Source organism: Cygnus atratus, chromosome 8 (assembly GCF_013377495.2).
Source record: "Cygnus atratus isolate AKBS03 ecotype Queensland, Australia chromosome 8, CAtr_DNAZoo_HiC_assembly, whole genome shotgun sequence".
Classification (NCBI taxonomy): domain Eukaryota; kingdom Metazoa; phylum Chordata; class Aves; order Anseriformes; family Anatidae; genus Cygnus; species Cygnus atratus.
The window spans coordinates 20,010,655-20,027,003 of record NC_066369.1 but is presented as its reverse complement, the minus strand read 5'-3'; the positions used below and the strand labels follow the sequence as shown (position 1 = coordinate 20,027,003).

At 38.2% G+C, this 16,349-nt stretch overlaps 1 protein-coding gene across 1 annotated transcript in view; it reads right to left on the bottom strand.

Moving 5' to 3' along the window:
• The window catches only part of ADGRL4 (adhesion G protein-coupled receptor L4), an 87,757-nt gene that overhangs the window by 61,460 nt on the left and 9,948 nt on the right, over positions 1-16,349 (bottom strand). The window contains exons 2-3 of the mRNA XM_035537715.1: positions 10,776-10,836; positions 9,058-9,207 (exon numbers count right to left, since the gene is read on the bottom strand). Coding sequence (XP_035393608.1) covers positions 9,058-9,207; positions 10,776-10,797 — 172 coding nt within the window. The 5' untranslated portion in view covers positions 10,798-10,836. The remainder of the gene's footprint in view (positions 1-9,057; positions 9,208-10,775; positions 10,837-16,349) is intronic.

The window sequence follows — 16,349 nt, the reverse complement described above, 5'->3', positions numbered from 1 at the left end:
CTCCGGGTGGGTGATAAATTCACCTTTTCTCTTAGTCTTCGTTTGGTAGCTTCCTGGGAATGAAAACTGAAGTACCTCAGCCTGATTTCACATTCTTTAAAATTGAGATCCAGACACTCTGCCACAAATAAATACTAAGTATATAAACACGCAAATCACCATCTATGCTTATGTTCTCCCTCAATGTAACTTACGAAGATTGCTGCCTATGTGCATAGCTTTCATTACAAATAAAACATAAAAGCCAATGCATATCCTGAAGAGCTATTTTTCTTTATTGCAACACCATTACATGAAGCCAACTAACATAAACAAAGATTGGACTCGGCTGTTTTTGAACAAATAACCATTTATTGTCAAGGCTTTTCAGGAGCTTTCATTTTCCTTTTTGAAAAACATGATCCTGTGCCAACCTAACAAATATGTAACATTAAGTACTAAGCAAAATAATGGGGCACCCTGCCACACTGCTTTATAGAAAACTCTAGACTGTCACAGTTGTATAAATCTAAGCTAAGACAGAAACCCAGCTAAATAAAGCAGACCTATTAATGCTAGAACTGGCCTTTCGAGCAGGAGGATGCCCAGTCCAAGGCCAGAGCAGTTCATGTACTGTTCTCACCTCCCCAGTGCTGATACAGTTTGGGGAAGCTTTTCTCTGGACCACCTCATGCACACTGGCACAGAGCACAGGACAGAGCTGTCTTAGCCCCAGCAAACAGCCACAAGAGTGGTGGTGGGCAGATCCACGGAGCTGTGAATACCTGTCTGCTCGCGCCGTCCTCTGCCCCGCACTGGGTGAAGCTCTGTGCCCGGGTGCTCACTGAATGGTTAATGCCACCAGAAGTCTCCATTTTGAAGCTATCTGAATCTCTTAAACCTAGCCTGAAGTAATCACACAACAACCTATCCATTAGACAATGAACAGAGATTATTCAGCTTCCTTGTAGAACAGCTAAACAGCAGCTTCCTTCCTGCCAGTGCTTATGGTTGTGATTAACTGCACAGTTCAAGGTGAAAGAAGAATACAGTTCCAGGCATATATGGCTTCCTTTAACCTCAGCAAAACACAGTGCCAGATATTTCAATTAGTGTGTACCAAGGTCACAAAATCAATTTCTTATCACCCCAAAACACACATACTGTAAATTTCATTTTCAAGCCATAATCTCTAAATTAAATCTGTACCTAAAAAATATACAGTGCAAAATCACAGTCCTTCAGCACCCTCCTCCTCCTGCAGCCAAGCAACATTTTCACAAACATCACCTGGCTTTGTGCTCTATATTTAGAGCACAATGTTTGGTTAGATTCCAATCTTCTTGGAGAACGTCATTATCTCTTTCTTTGGCAAATAGAGACCCAAAGTGTCAATTACCTTCTTAAACTCTTTTATACATACAGGGTTGAGCAAGGTTTGATATTCTGTCTGCCAACAGCTCAGTCGGCAATTTTTCACAGTCATACACAGAAAAATTGTGCACCAGCATATCATCCTAGATAAATTATAAATTTCAAATGAGGTTACAGACAACTTCACCACTCCTGGCCAGTTTATGTTGGAAGGGGGGGGTTGGAAAGCAACAACAATCCTATGGAGAACACTTTTCCATTATTAAACTCTATGATTTATTGAACAGAGACAAATGAGTATGCCAGGTTGGTGGGATATTATATAAAAATCAATGTAGCTACACAAAGATGGCATCATTCTCTCTTAGGTGTGTAATTCTTTATGATACTTTGTTAGGTGACTTACACTAAATTCATAGCCTCAAAGGCAGATGCAGAATCCGATAGGTGTAGTGAGCTCTACCATGTGTTTTTTATTCACATATACATAGATTGGTGTGTATACATTTGTGTACATGTCATATACATGTATGTATATCCAAAAGTTCTGGAAATATCTACCATCCCTTTACTTTGGACCAGCAAGTTAGAAGAATGTATTGTTATTGCTGGTTATTTTTGGATTGTAGCATTGTATGTGCTAGAGACACAGAAAGTCAGTTATGTCTCTGGTAGGCACAAAGTGAGCAGACTTTGAGATTATAAGTTTTAAGTTCTTTAAATGAATTTTTCCCACATCCTCTAAACATGGACCATATTGATTGATTCCTTGGACCATAAATCAGGATGAAAAAACTATTTTCTCAAGAAAGGAAGTCAGCATTATTTGGCAAGAGTTAAAATGCATTTTGAATTAAACAAATAAGAAACTATCCATGTGCAGCTGATCAGCTTGAAAGTTTGGGTACATTTTTGAGAGAGACAACTAACTCTTTTTCTACTACCACATCATGTACACACATTTAAAAAACTTTTTAGATGCAAACAGGACTAATTTAAAAGAGAGACTGGATATGATTAAAGATATAACAAGAGGAAGTTTAGTTTAGTAATCCATTACTATGTTTTAGTCATGCTCAAAGTAGCATTTCAAAAAAAATGTAAACAAAAAACATGGAAAGCTTTTTTTTTTTTCTTTTTTTTCTGATCTGTGAATGTTACAAGTCTAACATGGGCTTGGTCCAAGCCTTATTAAAGTCAGAGTCAATTTTAAAAGTGATTATAGTGGGCTCTATCTCTGGCCCAGGAAAACAGTATTTTCTGCCAGTAGGAAGCAGGGCTATCCCTCTGAAGATTTCTCTCTATCTCATAGATCTCTCTCTCTTCATAGATCTCACTCTCTTCAAGTGAAAAACTGTAAGATATTTTTTCATACAAGTGAGCTAACTGGATTTGGCACTTTGAATGCATAAAATGTTTACGGACGTTTTTTGGACTCAACCATTTAAAGAGGTAAGACAATTGGAGTAGGACAGCCTCCACTGTGTCTTATTCAGCATGAACATTTTGTTACTTCAAATATCCTGCATTGCTTTCCATCTGACTGATGTTCTTATGCATAGCCAGCCACTGTTGTAATGCCCCCTTCCCTTTCAAACTCCTGATCTACTCTTAAAAGCTTCATATAAAATATACTTTCAATAGTAGCTTGTTACAATAAGCAATTTCAGTTAGTTATAAAAAGTAAACTGTACAAATACTGTTTTGATTAACATTTTTAGCAAAGAGTATGGCTATTTTAAGGAAGATAAACATATCTCAGTCCTTTGCAACTGGAAGGCAATCATGCAACTGCTGGTTAGTCCCCAGCAACCTACACACACCGCAGCTATCAAACCCTTCCCAAAATCACACAAAAGTGTAACTTCTTGTGCATGAACAGCCAAAAGTCTTACACAAAGAAAGGATCCACAAGACAAGAAGTGCCACCAAAGCTGTAGGTCCCCAAATGGCCAGGAACCTGCTATGCTAACTTAGAGTCACAGAATGACTTAGGTTGGAAAAGACCTCCAAGATCATCAAGTCCAACCATTAACCTAGCAAGTCCAACTGTTCCCAGGCAAGTAGACCATTATGCACAGGGTAGAGAATACAAAATCCTCCAGGCTAATTTGCCCAGGTTTTCCTATTTCATAATCTGCCTACAGGTTTAATAATGAATGTTGAGCAAGATACCTCAGCTGGGTAACATCGTACAGCTCAGCAGTCAGTCTGTGTGTTTCAGGAAAAGGTGAAAAACATTCAGCTGTGTTATGACCAATGCAGATGTAGATAAGAAGAAAACTTATTGTTTCCCAAAGAGAAACACTGAATGCATGGACTTAATTAAAAATATAATAACTACATATACGACAAACAGGGTGTGGCCTCGTAACAGTTCTTGGGACCACCAAAAAAGTCAGACACCTAAACACAGAGTATGAATTCTGAATATGAAGATGACTTCTGCCCTTTCATACAGCCCAAACTCTGGTTTTACCAGGCACCACCCTGAAACTGGAAAAGATATGGCAGAATTTGGATGTAGAACAGCAGAGACTAGAAGACAGAGGGGCAAAAAGGAGAAAGGGTAATGAAAAGTGAGAGACAAGCCCAGAGGCTATGAGGAATGTATAAAAAAGGCTTGGAATCAGAGGTCTGCTTTGCCTTCCGGTGTAGCATATCCCAAGTTTTCCAAGCTGTCACCCACTGTGTTGAGCCCCATTATTTGTGTTTGGCTAAGGCATATTTCTCTCCTGCTGTGTTATGCTAGAGCAGCTGCAATTTGCCTTTTTATAGCTTGTGGTAACTGATAGCAGTGAAATGAATTTAGGAAGTGTGTGGGTTGGATCTTCCGTATCAGTGATTTCAGACTATTTGGTAAACACAGAAGTGACATCCAGTGATGTATGCCTGCTGGTAACAACAGAAAAATCTCTGGTGAACCAGCATTTGGATCAGATCATCAGCTACCGAAAGACGCTTCTAAATATAATGAAATGATTGTATACAGTGTTTTTGACAGGGTCAAATTAATTTGAAAGGTAAAATTTCCAAACTCTATATAGTTTCCATAAAACTAGAGACCTATTGAGTGCTATAGAATGGCAATGGTGACACTGGTGAATCAAAACAAATTCAGTGAATACAATAGAAGTTGATTGTGGGACACATCAACATCACCTTAGAGCAAGAAGATAGGAGTCTCACAGGAAAGCTCCTTCTAAGAGCTGGCAAAAGCCAGAGAGTTGGTAGTATGACCCTCACTAAAACAAGAAAATATGTTTATGTTCAGATTTTGAGTAGGATTTCATTTTGATTCAGCTGAGTTTACATAAATTGCTCTGTGTCCTCAGAGGGATTCCATATTTTGATATAAAATACCACTTTTCACTGATGTATTTTTTGCCTCTGGAAAATGATAAATCCTACTGCATTGCACTTCAGAAAGAAAGTCAGCGTCCTGTTACAGTGCAAAGTCGCCCTGATAGCGTAAGTCCCTGCTCGCTATTTCTGGAAGAACTGTAACTATTTTACAAGCAAGACTGATTAATTTTTGCAGTATAATTTGCAAGTGACATTTATAAGGGAATATTGTGCAGGGATATCTGGGAGGGATATTTTGTTCAGGCTTTTCCTGCTTGCCTGCCTACCCTCCTGGAACAAACAACACTGCTTCATTTTCCTTCCGTATTTTACAAAGTTAAAGTAAACACTGTGATCACACTGTTTACTTTAATTTCCTGCAGTGTGCCAGCAAAGCAGCAAATTGGCAGTCAGCAATCAAGAAGCAGCCAGTATTGAAATAGCAATGCTGCTTGGGAAAGCATCAGTGATGCCAACCCATTTTCCCCTCTGTTTTAAAAATAAAATATTAGCTTCTTTGAAGTCTTACTTCCACCCCAATCTTCTCTAAAGGATCTGAAATTTTGTTTTTTTCCCTTTTTTTTTTTTTTTTAGAAGAAAGCTGGGATTATGAGCAACACATAATTTATATGGCTGATTTTTCACATGAAGAAATAGATTACAAAAGTGGAAAATATATGCTGTTTGTCTGTACAAAATCCATGGCCTTTTTTTTTTTTCCACAAAAAGAAGTTAACTATAAATCAGTCTTATTTGTATATATACATATATATACTTTTTTTTTTTTTTTTGCCAAGAGCTTTAGCTATGAAACTTCATTTGCATGTATGATAGTGCGAAGCTAAAGCCTCATACATTACATTCAGAGTACACATCTGCCCAAAAAGAGTCCTAAAAAGAAAACAGTTTTCAGAGGCCATTCTCTCTCATTTTATATTACATAAAACAAGAAATATAAATACAAAAGAAGAATGGGATATTATTTCATACCTCAGAGGTGTAAAGCTTGACAAGGTGACTCATTTATCTTTTTCTAGAAGATATTCTACAGAAGGAATTTATGGCTATGCAAGTTATAATTCCAATATATAACAGAGCCCAGATCCTACAATCAGTTATTCTCCTTACTATGTGCATTCCTGCACATATTCTTAGTGAAGACAATGAGATTATGAAAAGGATTAGCTTTTTGTTAGATTGGCCAAAATATGCCTTTGGAAAGTCCAAAACATGACCTAATTTAAAGTGGTTAAAATCTTGTGGGAAAGATTGTAAGAGGATAATTATTTTAAAAGCCATGACTTTGACACCAGGAAATTAAATTCGTATCTATATGTCTTTATCTATACACAGCAAATCCAATAATCTTGAGCTCTCTACAGTCACTTAGCCAGCTGGCAAAGGGAGCAAAGTAAAAACTAACAAACCCCATTCCTAAGGTATGCTGACATCAGTGATTCATGATTCATCAACAATGGTGCTAGAAAATAAATGTAACAGGGCATTATTGCCTTTTGCAGCACAGTAAACACAAGGGAAAATGTCTAAGTGTATCACATTGAAAAGACAGAGCTAGCAAAGAAATAACTTTTACAAGTATTTAAGAGGTGTTACAAGCAAGTGAAAGTAGAGAAAAAATTGTGAATCCTTTAAATACATTGAGAATGTCTCTATAAATAAAAAGGGACACTTTTCCAGCTATATAAGCTTAATAGAACTAAACTGAAAACAAGTATGTTTTTCTTGTTCAACATTTTTACAAGTAGAAAGAATTTGAGTTGCTGGTTTTAGAAGAAAACCTCAGAACAACCACTGCTGCAGTTTAACTGCCTACCAGGTAAATGCACTGAAGATGGTTCTGCACTATGCAGAATTATTAATGTTGATGACAGTAATTATGATTCTCACAACTCATCTAAATAACAAAAAGGGCAAACATGCAAACATAACGTACCATATATACTCTTTAGAAAATGCCTGTGTTAGCACGTAATTGATGATCTCCTTTGAAGGTGAATGGACTATCATTGTAAAAGCCTAAGATTATTAACTGAAGAAAAATGGGTGGCTATCTGTAGAATAGCAGATACACCTGCAGCATTCCCCATACAGAACAGCAAGATCTAATACATCATTAAATGACTGAGGCTTTGCTTTACATTTTCATAGCTTTAAACTGTTTATGATAGGGTTTAGCCTATATTTCTAATCATTTTTAGAGCCTACCCAATTAAAATTCAGCTTACTTGTTTATGCTATTAGAGGACTACTGCACAATATTAATAACGCACTGTATAATATGCTGCCCTAGAGAAATGTAGGCTCTCTTTCAGGGACAACAGCCATACTTTTCTGATACAAGCTTTGCTACTTAGCTTGAGGGTAAGTGACTTTGGTGGTTGTTGAGCTATTTTACCAGAGAAAATGTTGGTCTCCTGACCTGAGGCTTGCTTCAAACCATTGCCACTTAACTGCAAAGCAGCACATACAAATCTAGTAGCTGGTTTGCCTGGACTGATATTGGAAATTTTGATCAAAAGATTAAGTTTCCAAACATTTAGTACTATTTTTAATAAACAATTAGATGATTTACAAGTTTTGTGAGTGACTGACACTTCTATTTCACTGTACTGAATTTTGTTTAAACGACCAATAAGTGTCCTTCTGATTTTTAATATATATTTCCCCGAGAAAATAAAAGAGAAAATGAAAGTAAGAAAAAGATACTGCATGAGAACAAATAACATGGAAGGCAAGATAAATACATCCTTACATGTGTAGATTTAAGAATGCCATACCTGACATATATAATTTATGGATTTAATAACATCAGTGAGGGACAACAGTTATGTTTATTGTAAATTTAGTTAATGATTCATAATCACAACTTTCTAGAAAATTACTGACAATGTGGTGTATACAAGACTGACCTATATTTATGGCAAGTTTAGCATTATGTTAAAGAAATATATTTATTGACTACATGGCACTTGATGCAAAGAAGCAGCTAGGAAAACAGAGTTTGTTCAGACTTAAGAACAGGCAAAGGGGAAATCTTATTGCCATCTACATGTACCTAATGGGGGAGGTCACGGGGTTCATAGAGAAGATGAAGCTAGGCTATTCTTGGAAATTTAGTAAGGGATGAGTGCACTTGAGAGCATAAGTTACAACAAGAAAAACCCCAGCTAGATATCGGTAAAAAGTTTTCAAAGTTATGGTAGTCAGGCAGTAGAATAGCCAGCCCAGGGACGTGTGGAGACGCTCAAAACTTGTCTGAAGCCCCAAGAAACCCCAAATTGGTCCTGTTCTGAGTGGGAGCTGGACCAGATGACTTCCAGAGGTCTCTTTCAGACTAAATTATTCTACAATTTTTGTGATTCCTTATTGTTTATTATTTTAGACTGCAAAACTTCTGTCTAAGCATTCCAAGCTTATAAAAGGATAGTCAGCTTTCTTATGAGGATGTCTTTGCATTCTAAGTTTTCCAATAAGCATGCTTCCAAATATACCATAGTGAATGATCCATAAAAAAACAAACTAAAGGTGGGCAGCTTGTCTCTGCTTATACTAAACTGAAGTGCCCGTTACTGCTTAATTTCCCAAGATGCATGAAACACAAAAACTGACTAAATGGCTGGTTAATATTCATAACTGTTTCTCAGGACACTAAAAACTGACAATATTCATTTAGCAGTGGAAATAAGTATTAGAGCTACACATAATAGAGGACAACTCAAAAATGAAGGAGGGGAAAATATAATTTTCTTTGGATGGAAGACAAACACATCCAGAAGCAGACCCCTCTGCAGGATTTCTGGCACTTTTACCTTGCTAGCAGCTGAAGTGGAAAAATGAATATTGGCTTCACATGTGGGCATTTCCCCATGGTGCACACACCTCCTCAGTCTTCTAGCATAGCTCAGGAATGGTAGCTTTTTATCATGATTAGCGGCTGGGAAGAGTGAGCTACCACTGTGCGTATATGGATGAAATGTACGGGTTATAAAGTAGCAGTTGTGTCAACCCCAAGCTTTAGAAGTCTGAAGTCACAAGGGCAATTGCTGAAGCTAAATCAGAGAAGATACATCAGCATCTCTATGGAACTGTAATGCACCAAGAATTAAGCTGGAAAACAGGTCATATACAACTGAGATGCATGGTATGCTATATTAAAATAGTAGCTTGAGGCTGAGCTGTAGAATTTCTCAGAAACTGCCAAGACCTTAATTTTTGGCATTGACAGCATGCTAGCATAAGGTGTTGTACCATGAAGTTTAATCCTTCAGTTAATGGGCTCTTGAGTATTCTTTTCAAGCAAGCACATCACAGAAATACATATAGGTAAAATCTGTTTACCGTAACAGAAGGTTATGCCATTTCCCGTATATCCTTGGGCACAATAGCAGCCTTGTGTCCCACCCTGAACTTCACAACGTGCATCTTTGTGGCATGTCATGTTGCAGCTTGCAGTAGTGTAGCCATAGTCCAGCAGACTGGAAACCAGAACTGGAACAAAGGAAAGCCATATTTGTTTCTTTATTTAAAAGCTTCATACTGACCTCTAAAATCAAATCTGGGCAAAAGGTTTCCATGAGATTCGGATATTTCTATAAACTTAATATCATCACAGAGTCAGCTGTGTTTCAGGGTGGGGCTGTGGCCATCAACAGCAGTGGACTCTAGTGAAAATACTCAGGAGCTAGCAACAGCAGACGTTGGAGAATAAGAACCTGCGTATATGTTCAACTAGTATAAAATTGGTAAACAATGTAGAAGTTACTCAGTGATTTGAGGAAAATGTTTGAAAGGCTTTCAAATCTCTCTAGTACTTTCCAGTAAAGCACAGACATTTATTTGCACTCTGAATTATATATGGAGTGTAAGACAAACTGCCCTACACATATCAAGTGAAAATTATCACAGAGGGTTCCCAAGATCATTTTATTTTTATTTTTATAAGCACTTCCATACATACGTAGCTAACACACATGCATGGTCTGAGAGATTAAATTGACATGTCATAGTGTTTAAAACATTGTGGCATTAGGGTTTAAAAACATCTCCAAATTACTTAAAAGTAATCTCTTAAAATACCATTTCCATGTTATAAAAGTACTGCCTTCTTTTTTCTATCCACTGAACAATTCCCACATGATATAACTACTTTCCCATTGTATGAATGCATATAGTTTCCAACACAAAGAAAAGAAAGGAACCTCTCCCTGTCAGAAAACTAACAGCTCATTGAATAATTATACACACCCCATAATGGGTTAGAAATGAGGCAGTTAACTCAGAAGGGAAAGTAAGTTTCTGAATTTGCTCTTTATAAATGGTTAGCTAGACATAATGAAAGTTGCAGAACATGAAGCCCCTTTTAGATGCTGTCTTCCCCTGCAGTTCTGCTTTTCCCTACCCAAATATTATTTTGGATATTTGCTAGCCTAGTGTTACAATTATAGGTTTCATTGCTTCAGGAAATCTCATTGAGGTGTTGTTTTCTTGAATAAATTAAAATTTCATGAAAAATTCAAAAGATTAAAAGTCACACACATTTTTTTAACAACTATATATAATCCAAATCAATTTATGTATCACCAAGTTTCATCTTCTCTGTTTTTGAGAGAGGAGACCATCTATCAGAGATTAAAACAGAAACCTGTAGGATTCTGTTGCCATTTTAGTGTTCATGACAAGTGAAATCTAAAAATCTCACAAGCAGAGAGAGAGAGAGGGATTTAAGACAAAACCAAAACCAACAAACCAGCCAAACAAAAAACACTGAAACCCACAATATTTCTGTTTTTACAGGATAAAACCAACAATGAGACAAAGACTGGCATTTGTGGGATTTGGTTTTGGGACAACCATAACAGTGGGATTGCTGAAGCCTGTAGCAACCAGCACAAGTCACAGCTCTGCGGACCTTGAGTCCTTGTACAAGCAGCCTTCCATTACCTCCAGCACACTCGTTTCTCTCCAGCCCCAGCACAGTTGTTCCCATAGGTTGTCCTGCCAGACCCCACTCCCTTCCCACTTGCCACTCGCTCCCCTGGGAAGGAGATTTCACCTACCTAGGAATGGAAGCAGTTTCATTGGTGATGCTGTTGCTGCGTGGTGCCTGGTGCAGAGCCCCTGTGTCACAGAAAAAAACTCCCTGCCTTAAAATGTACGACCATGTGCAAAATATGCACACATGCCTATTAGGAAAATGATGTCCTGGTGCAGGTGCTGACCTGACACTGCCCTTTATCCCGAGCTTCACGTTCCCAAAAGATCCTAAGACTCACAAGCAGGGCATGGAGGGCTGGGAGGGGCTGAGGACCTCGTGTTCTGACCAGTAGGGAATAAATGAGAAGGGAGTAAATGAGAAAGTAAAAGAAGCAGCAGCCTGGGTCTCACAGGAGGTATCAGAAAAGATGCAGGAGTGAGTGGGTTAGATGAGCACGGGTTAGAGGAAGTGCTTGGGAGAGTGCTCAGGATAGAGGGAGGAAGAGGAAGGAAGGGGTGAGCGGCAGCCTCCTGGCAGAAGGAGTGAAGGAGCAGTAGAAGGATGGTGAAACAAATCAGGGAGGGTGAGGAAGATGTGGAAGAGATTGGTAACTAGCCAGGGTTTACGAGCTCAGAGGTAATGGGCTACATGCTTCCTTCCACCTTTTCCTGGTGAGCTGAGTATACGTGAGCCCCAAGACCCATTTTTTTTTTTTGAGGCAATCCTGCCTGACTGTGATTTTCCTAGAGCTTTCTTCAGTTCTGAGATAGATCCTTTCTGCAGCCAAGAAATGTTGCTTTAAGGGTAATGGCCTGTAAGGAGGTACAGGAAATCCACTGAACTCTGCTTTGTGAGGAAAACAAAGACATATAGGCAGGGAGGAAAGAGGCAGGAAAGCAACTGTATGGCTGGGAATCTCAGGAGCCGAGGGAGACAAAGTTTCTGCAGATTCGTGGGACTGGAGCGGGGTGTTGTATAAAAATATAACAAATTTGGTAAAGCATTTGGCATGTCTTTTTGCTAAACATGAAAGCAATTGTTTCCTCATTATAGCATCCTAATCAATGATACTTTAGCATATGCTTATATTATCCACGGACATGGCAATATTTAATGTAGTTTTGGATGATGTGCATGCCATCATTTCCCAGCTTCCTGGGGATGATAACTCATGCACTGAAACACTGTTAAACTTTAGAATTGATGTATGTCAGTCTTCATAGATGAAAGCAAAGGGAGACGAACAAACAGGCATGCTCCTGGAAGACTGGAGAATCTCTCTAAGTAAACAAAACGGATGAGACTGTAGAACATCATTGTGGCTAAAATACCTCACATCTGACTATGAATTTTTCAAGTTGAGATTTTCGTAGGGAGCAGATGGGGAGGCATCAGCTTGCTTATAAAAAATATTCATGGATGTGGATGTGGCAACATTTTTTTCCAGCTCTGTTATGAATTGTTTGCTCACTATTATTTTCCCGCGTCCTCATTATTGTTGCTGGCTAGAGTTGAATGGGTTAACATCTGCTCAGGCCAGGGAGAAGTGAGGCATGTAGAAACAGCACGTAGGTGTCTGGCTGGCACAAAGTACTTATGCAGCACCTTGGCAAAGAGAGAGGAAGCTCCAGTAACCGGATGTTAATTTTCGATGAACCACAGAATAATGAACAAAGGGTCCAGGTGTAGGAAGGCTGTTTTTCTCTTGTTTGACTTTGTGTGTTGGGGGGAGGACTTAAAGGGGAAGAAAGGAAGGAGCTTGTTAGGCTTTCCCATAATGTAATGCGCAGAGACACAGAGGAACAGAAAGTCAGATGAACCGACAGGAGCTTTGATCTGCATGTCCTGTCCTTCATGCTGACATGCGCTGTATCGAGAGCTTGGCTTGTCTGCACTAACTTGCAGATCCTGGTGCCAAATTGCAGTTGACTCATAAAGGCTTGGTGTGGAAAGCCTGTAATACAGAAATTACATCTATTTGCCCTGTGTCTTTTTACTCCCCCAAATCAAGCTAATAGATGTTTAAGAGTAAGACAGACAGCAATAAGTTACAACCTAAAATTCAGATCTTAAGCGTTGAAAACACATTTTTGGAAAGTCAGAGATGAATGTTTCAGTTCCACCTGGACAGCAGCTTTCTGCAAGGGGTGTTCAGAGAGACAGGTTGGGAAGCAGTTTCTTGAATCATAGTGTTGGTAAATTTATAGTAAGAATTTTAATCCATATTCTGATTCAAGGCCTAGGCATATGGGAGAAATTGTGGATGACAGACAAAACCAAAACCTCACTATAAGAAGGCAAACGTCTTTAATTTTTACAAGAAAAGTATATGCTAACTTGCTTTTTTGATAGTCCAAGGCATAAACCTTTTGTCAGGACCCTTTCCACCTGCAACAGCATTGCTGAATAACTCTACTGTCAGATACAGTGGACAAAGTGAAAGAAGGTGCACAGGTCTAATTGGCAAACAGTTTACATTATAACTGGCAATGGGTGAGGAGGAAGCAAGTAAAGAAGAAAGATGAGGAAGAACAGCATAAGAAGGACACAACAAAGAAGGTTAGGTCAAGAGGAACTCTGGGTGATAAAAGGAGCTTTGATCAGATTTGGAAGGCAATAGGGAGACAGTAAAGAAGGGGGATTTAGGAATATCTTAATGAGATCTCAATACTGGGAGCAGTGGATTACTTTTGCATGAGACTACTTTAAAAACTGGCTAATGTGAGTGTCAGTTAGAGGCTGAAGACAGCAAGGTCGCAGTAGGCATGGATGTGGAGAAGGATGGACTTGACAAAGATTTTATGAGGAGAATGAAGAGGAAAGGGGAGATTTCTGAGACATTTTGGAGATTAAACCAGGAGGATTTACTGATATTATCTATTGGCATATAGGGATAAGGAGTTAAACAAGCAGGTGAACACATAAGAAAGCAGACACTTTCAAATTTGTGCTGTCAAACTTTTCAAAATATGCTGAGAAAAAAATATTGAGGTGTCACAGAACTGAAGTATTGATGGGTGTCTGTCTTTACAGGCAAGGAGGAGGAACATGCACAAACATGCATATTCCTGGAAGACTGAAGAATATGTCAAAACTAAATGAAATGTGTACAAGAATGTTGAACATCAGTACAGAAGAATCCATCCCTGTTTGCTTTAAAATAAAGAGGCATTAAAAATAAATGGTTTGTGGAAACACTCCAAAAAAAAAAAACGCCTTTCCATTATTACAGAGTGGAAACAGACCCCCGATCCTATACTTAAATGTGCAGTTTGTTTTATAAATGGGCCCATTGGTCTTTGCAAGACTGAGTTAGGAGGGCATAAATAAGTGAATATACACACATTAACATGCTTGACTTCAAATCACACGTTTTTGGTTACTGATCATTTTGATTACAATATCTTATGTCTGATTGTAGATTTCTCAATTTGGGTATTTACTGGTGAACTGGTAGGAAGACATCAGCCTACTCATAGAAATTACTGGATATTTTGCTAGCTTTGTATCCTGAAGAAACGTATTCTCAATGATTTTAAAGGTAACTGGGATGCTGATTGTGCAGACAATGCTATGGAACTAACACCCACAGCTGATGAGGAAGGGAAGTTAACACTTCCAAGAACTTAGTCCTAGGAGCTTTCAAAAGATAAAGATAGAGCAACTGCTTTTATTACTGAAGCTGCCTATAGTATCAACAAAAGAGCAAAAACTGAACAAAGCTAGTATTGTATTATTTCCTTCAAATGAACATAAGCACAATCTACTGCATTAAAGACAGATTTATGCCTTTGGTGTGATCAAATTTGGACTGCTTAGCTGGGCATATACCTTAGAGTCTCACCACATTTACAGTTTTATATTATAATGGGGATAAACAAGTGTGTTATATCAGGAAGTATATTTCTTTCTCAAATTACATGTTAAGTATGTATGCCACTGGATACCTAGCAAGAGCCAAAAGCTGTCATCTGATGGGCATCTTACAAATGTATCTGCCGTAGGTTGCTGACCCCACTTTCAGACCACTATGAATCATTTTGAGAGGGGTTGGTGAGAGTGTGTATCACACTGAGAGATCCTGAAAGCTCTAGGTAAGGTTCATACATCTTCAGCCTCCTTGCTGTTCAGCTCCACATATACTCAGCACCCTCAGCCTCTGGTATCTAACCCATCAACAGTATGCTTCTATTAATCCACTCAGCATGTGCAGAACAGCCACAAGCACTTGCACGCACACACTCACACATTTATCTGTATCACATAAGCACATATACGTGTCTGTTACTGAACTGGGCTGATGAATACTTAATACCAATAATAAAAAGATGATCCTGATCTTTGCTTTTGGCCTTTGCATTATTTTTGGCAAATGACTGTTCACTTGAATATCCTAGTTTTCTGCCGAATAGAAAATGAGATGTAAAACAGATTGAGGATGCCCAAATATCTTGGATAAATCTTTATCTCTGATACTTGCTGTTTTTTCTTGTTGTTTTTCTTTTTTTTTCTTTTTCTTTTTTTATATTATATATATATATATCAAATTAATTTATTGTTTCCAAACCAAATCCTATCACTTCAAGAATTTAGATGGTTTTAAAGCTACTTCAGATATGTTTCATTTATCCTAGTCACTAGACCAATTATAGTTTGTTCCTAGTCAATAAAAACTGGATACAGTTGAAAATGCACTTAATGTCAGTTCCAAATAATATATTTCTGTGGTTGGTTAAAATTATTTTCAAATAAAAAATAATCCAGGGAAAACATTTTTAGAACACAGACTAGCCTATTACAGAGCATCCTACCTCAGGTAGGACTCTGCCAAAAAGCAGTTTTAGCATCTGCTTTATAACTGTTCACCTCACCTTCCTGTCTGAGTGCCTCACGAATCCTTATTGTTTTGTGTGCAAACATCATATTCCATCCAAGCATACAGGTCTGAATATATCTCTTGGGAAGATGCAACTCTAGGCAACTCTGAAGCTATAAACACACAAACACACATAAACATATGCGTGCACACATCCTCCTAGAGCTGCGCAGCTATGTCCATCTGAAAGAAATTGAATATTTCAGTGTTCAGACCCAGTTTCTTTCTGCTCTTTGTTTTACCTTGGGTGAAGTCATGAAATGAGGGAATTTAAAGTGAATGCAATGTTTCTAAAAGCCATATCAACTACCCTGAAACTGGGCTCGATTTCCACATCTGCTATAATACAGAAGAGATGTACAGACTGGGTAAAAATATCTTCACAGCTAAAAGGGATAAAGTAATTTGGTTTTCTTGTCTATTTATGTTCTCCTGGGACTGGTCATTCTATGGTAGTGATAATGATAGTCACATCTCTTCAGGAGCAATAGAGAGAACCCCATGAATACTTACACAAGTGAAATGCCAGATTACCAGTTGCTTTTAATCCACACTCATTTTATAACAGAAGTGAAGGGCTCGTACAGTGCAGTGTTAATATGTTAACCACCAGATAACCAGAGTAGCTCCTAGAAGACAACAAGTGCCTCTTCTTTGTTTCATTACATGGGATAAGAGTTTTGACTCTTTTAGTTATTCTAACATGCAGTCTTAGACATGAAGTAATGACAGTCACTGTCAACCTGTCCAGGTGTATACCCTCACAACACTTGGATCAAT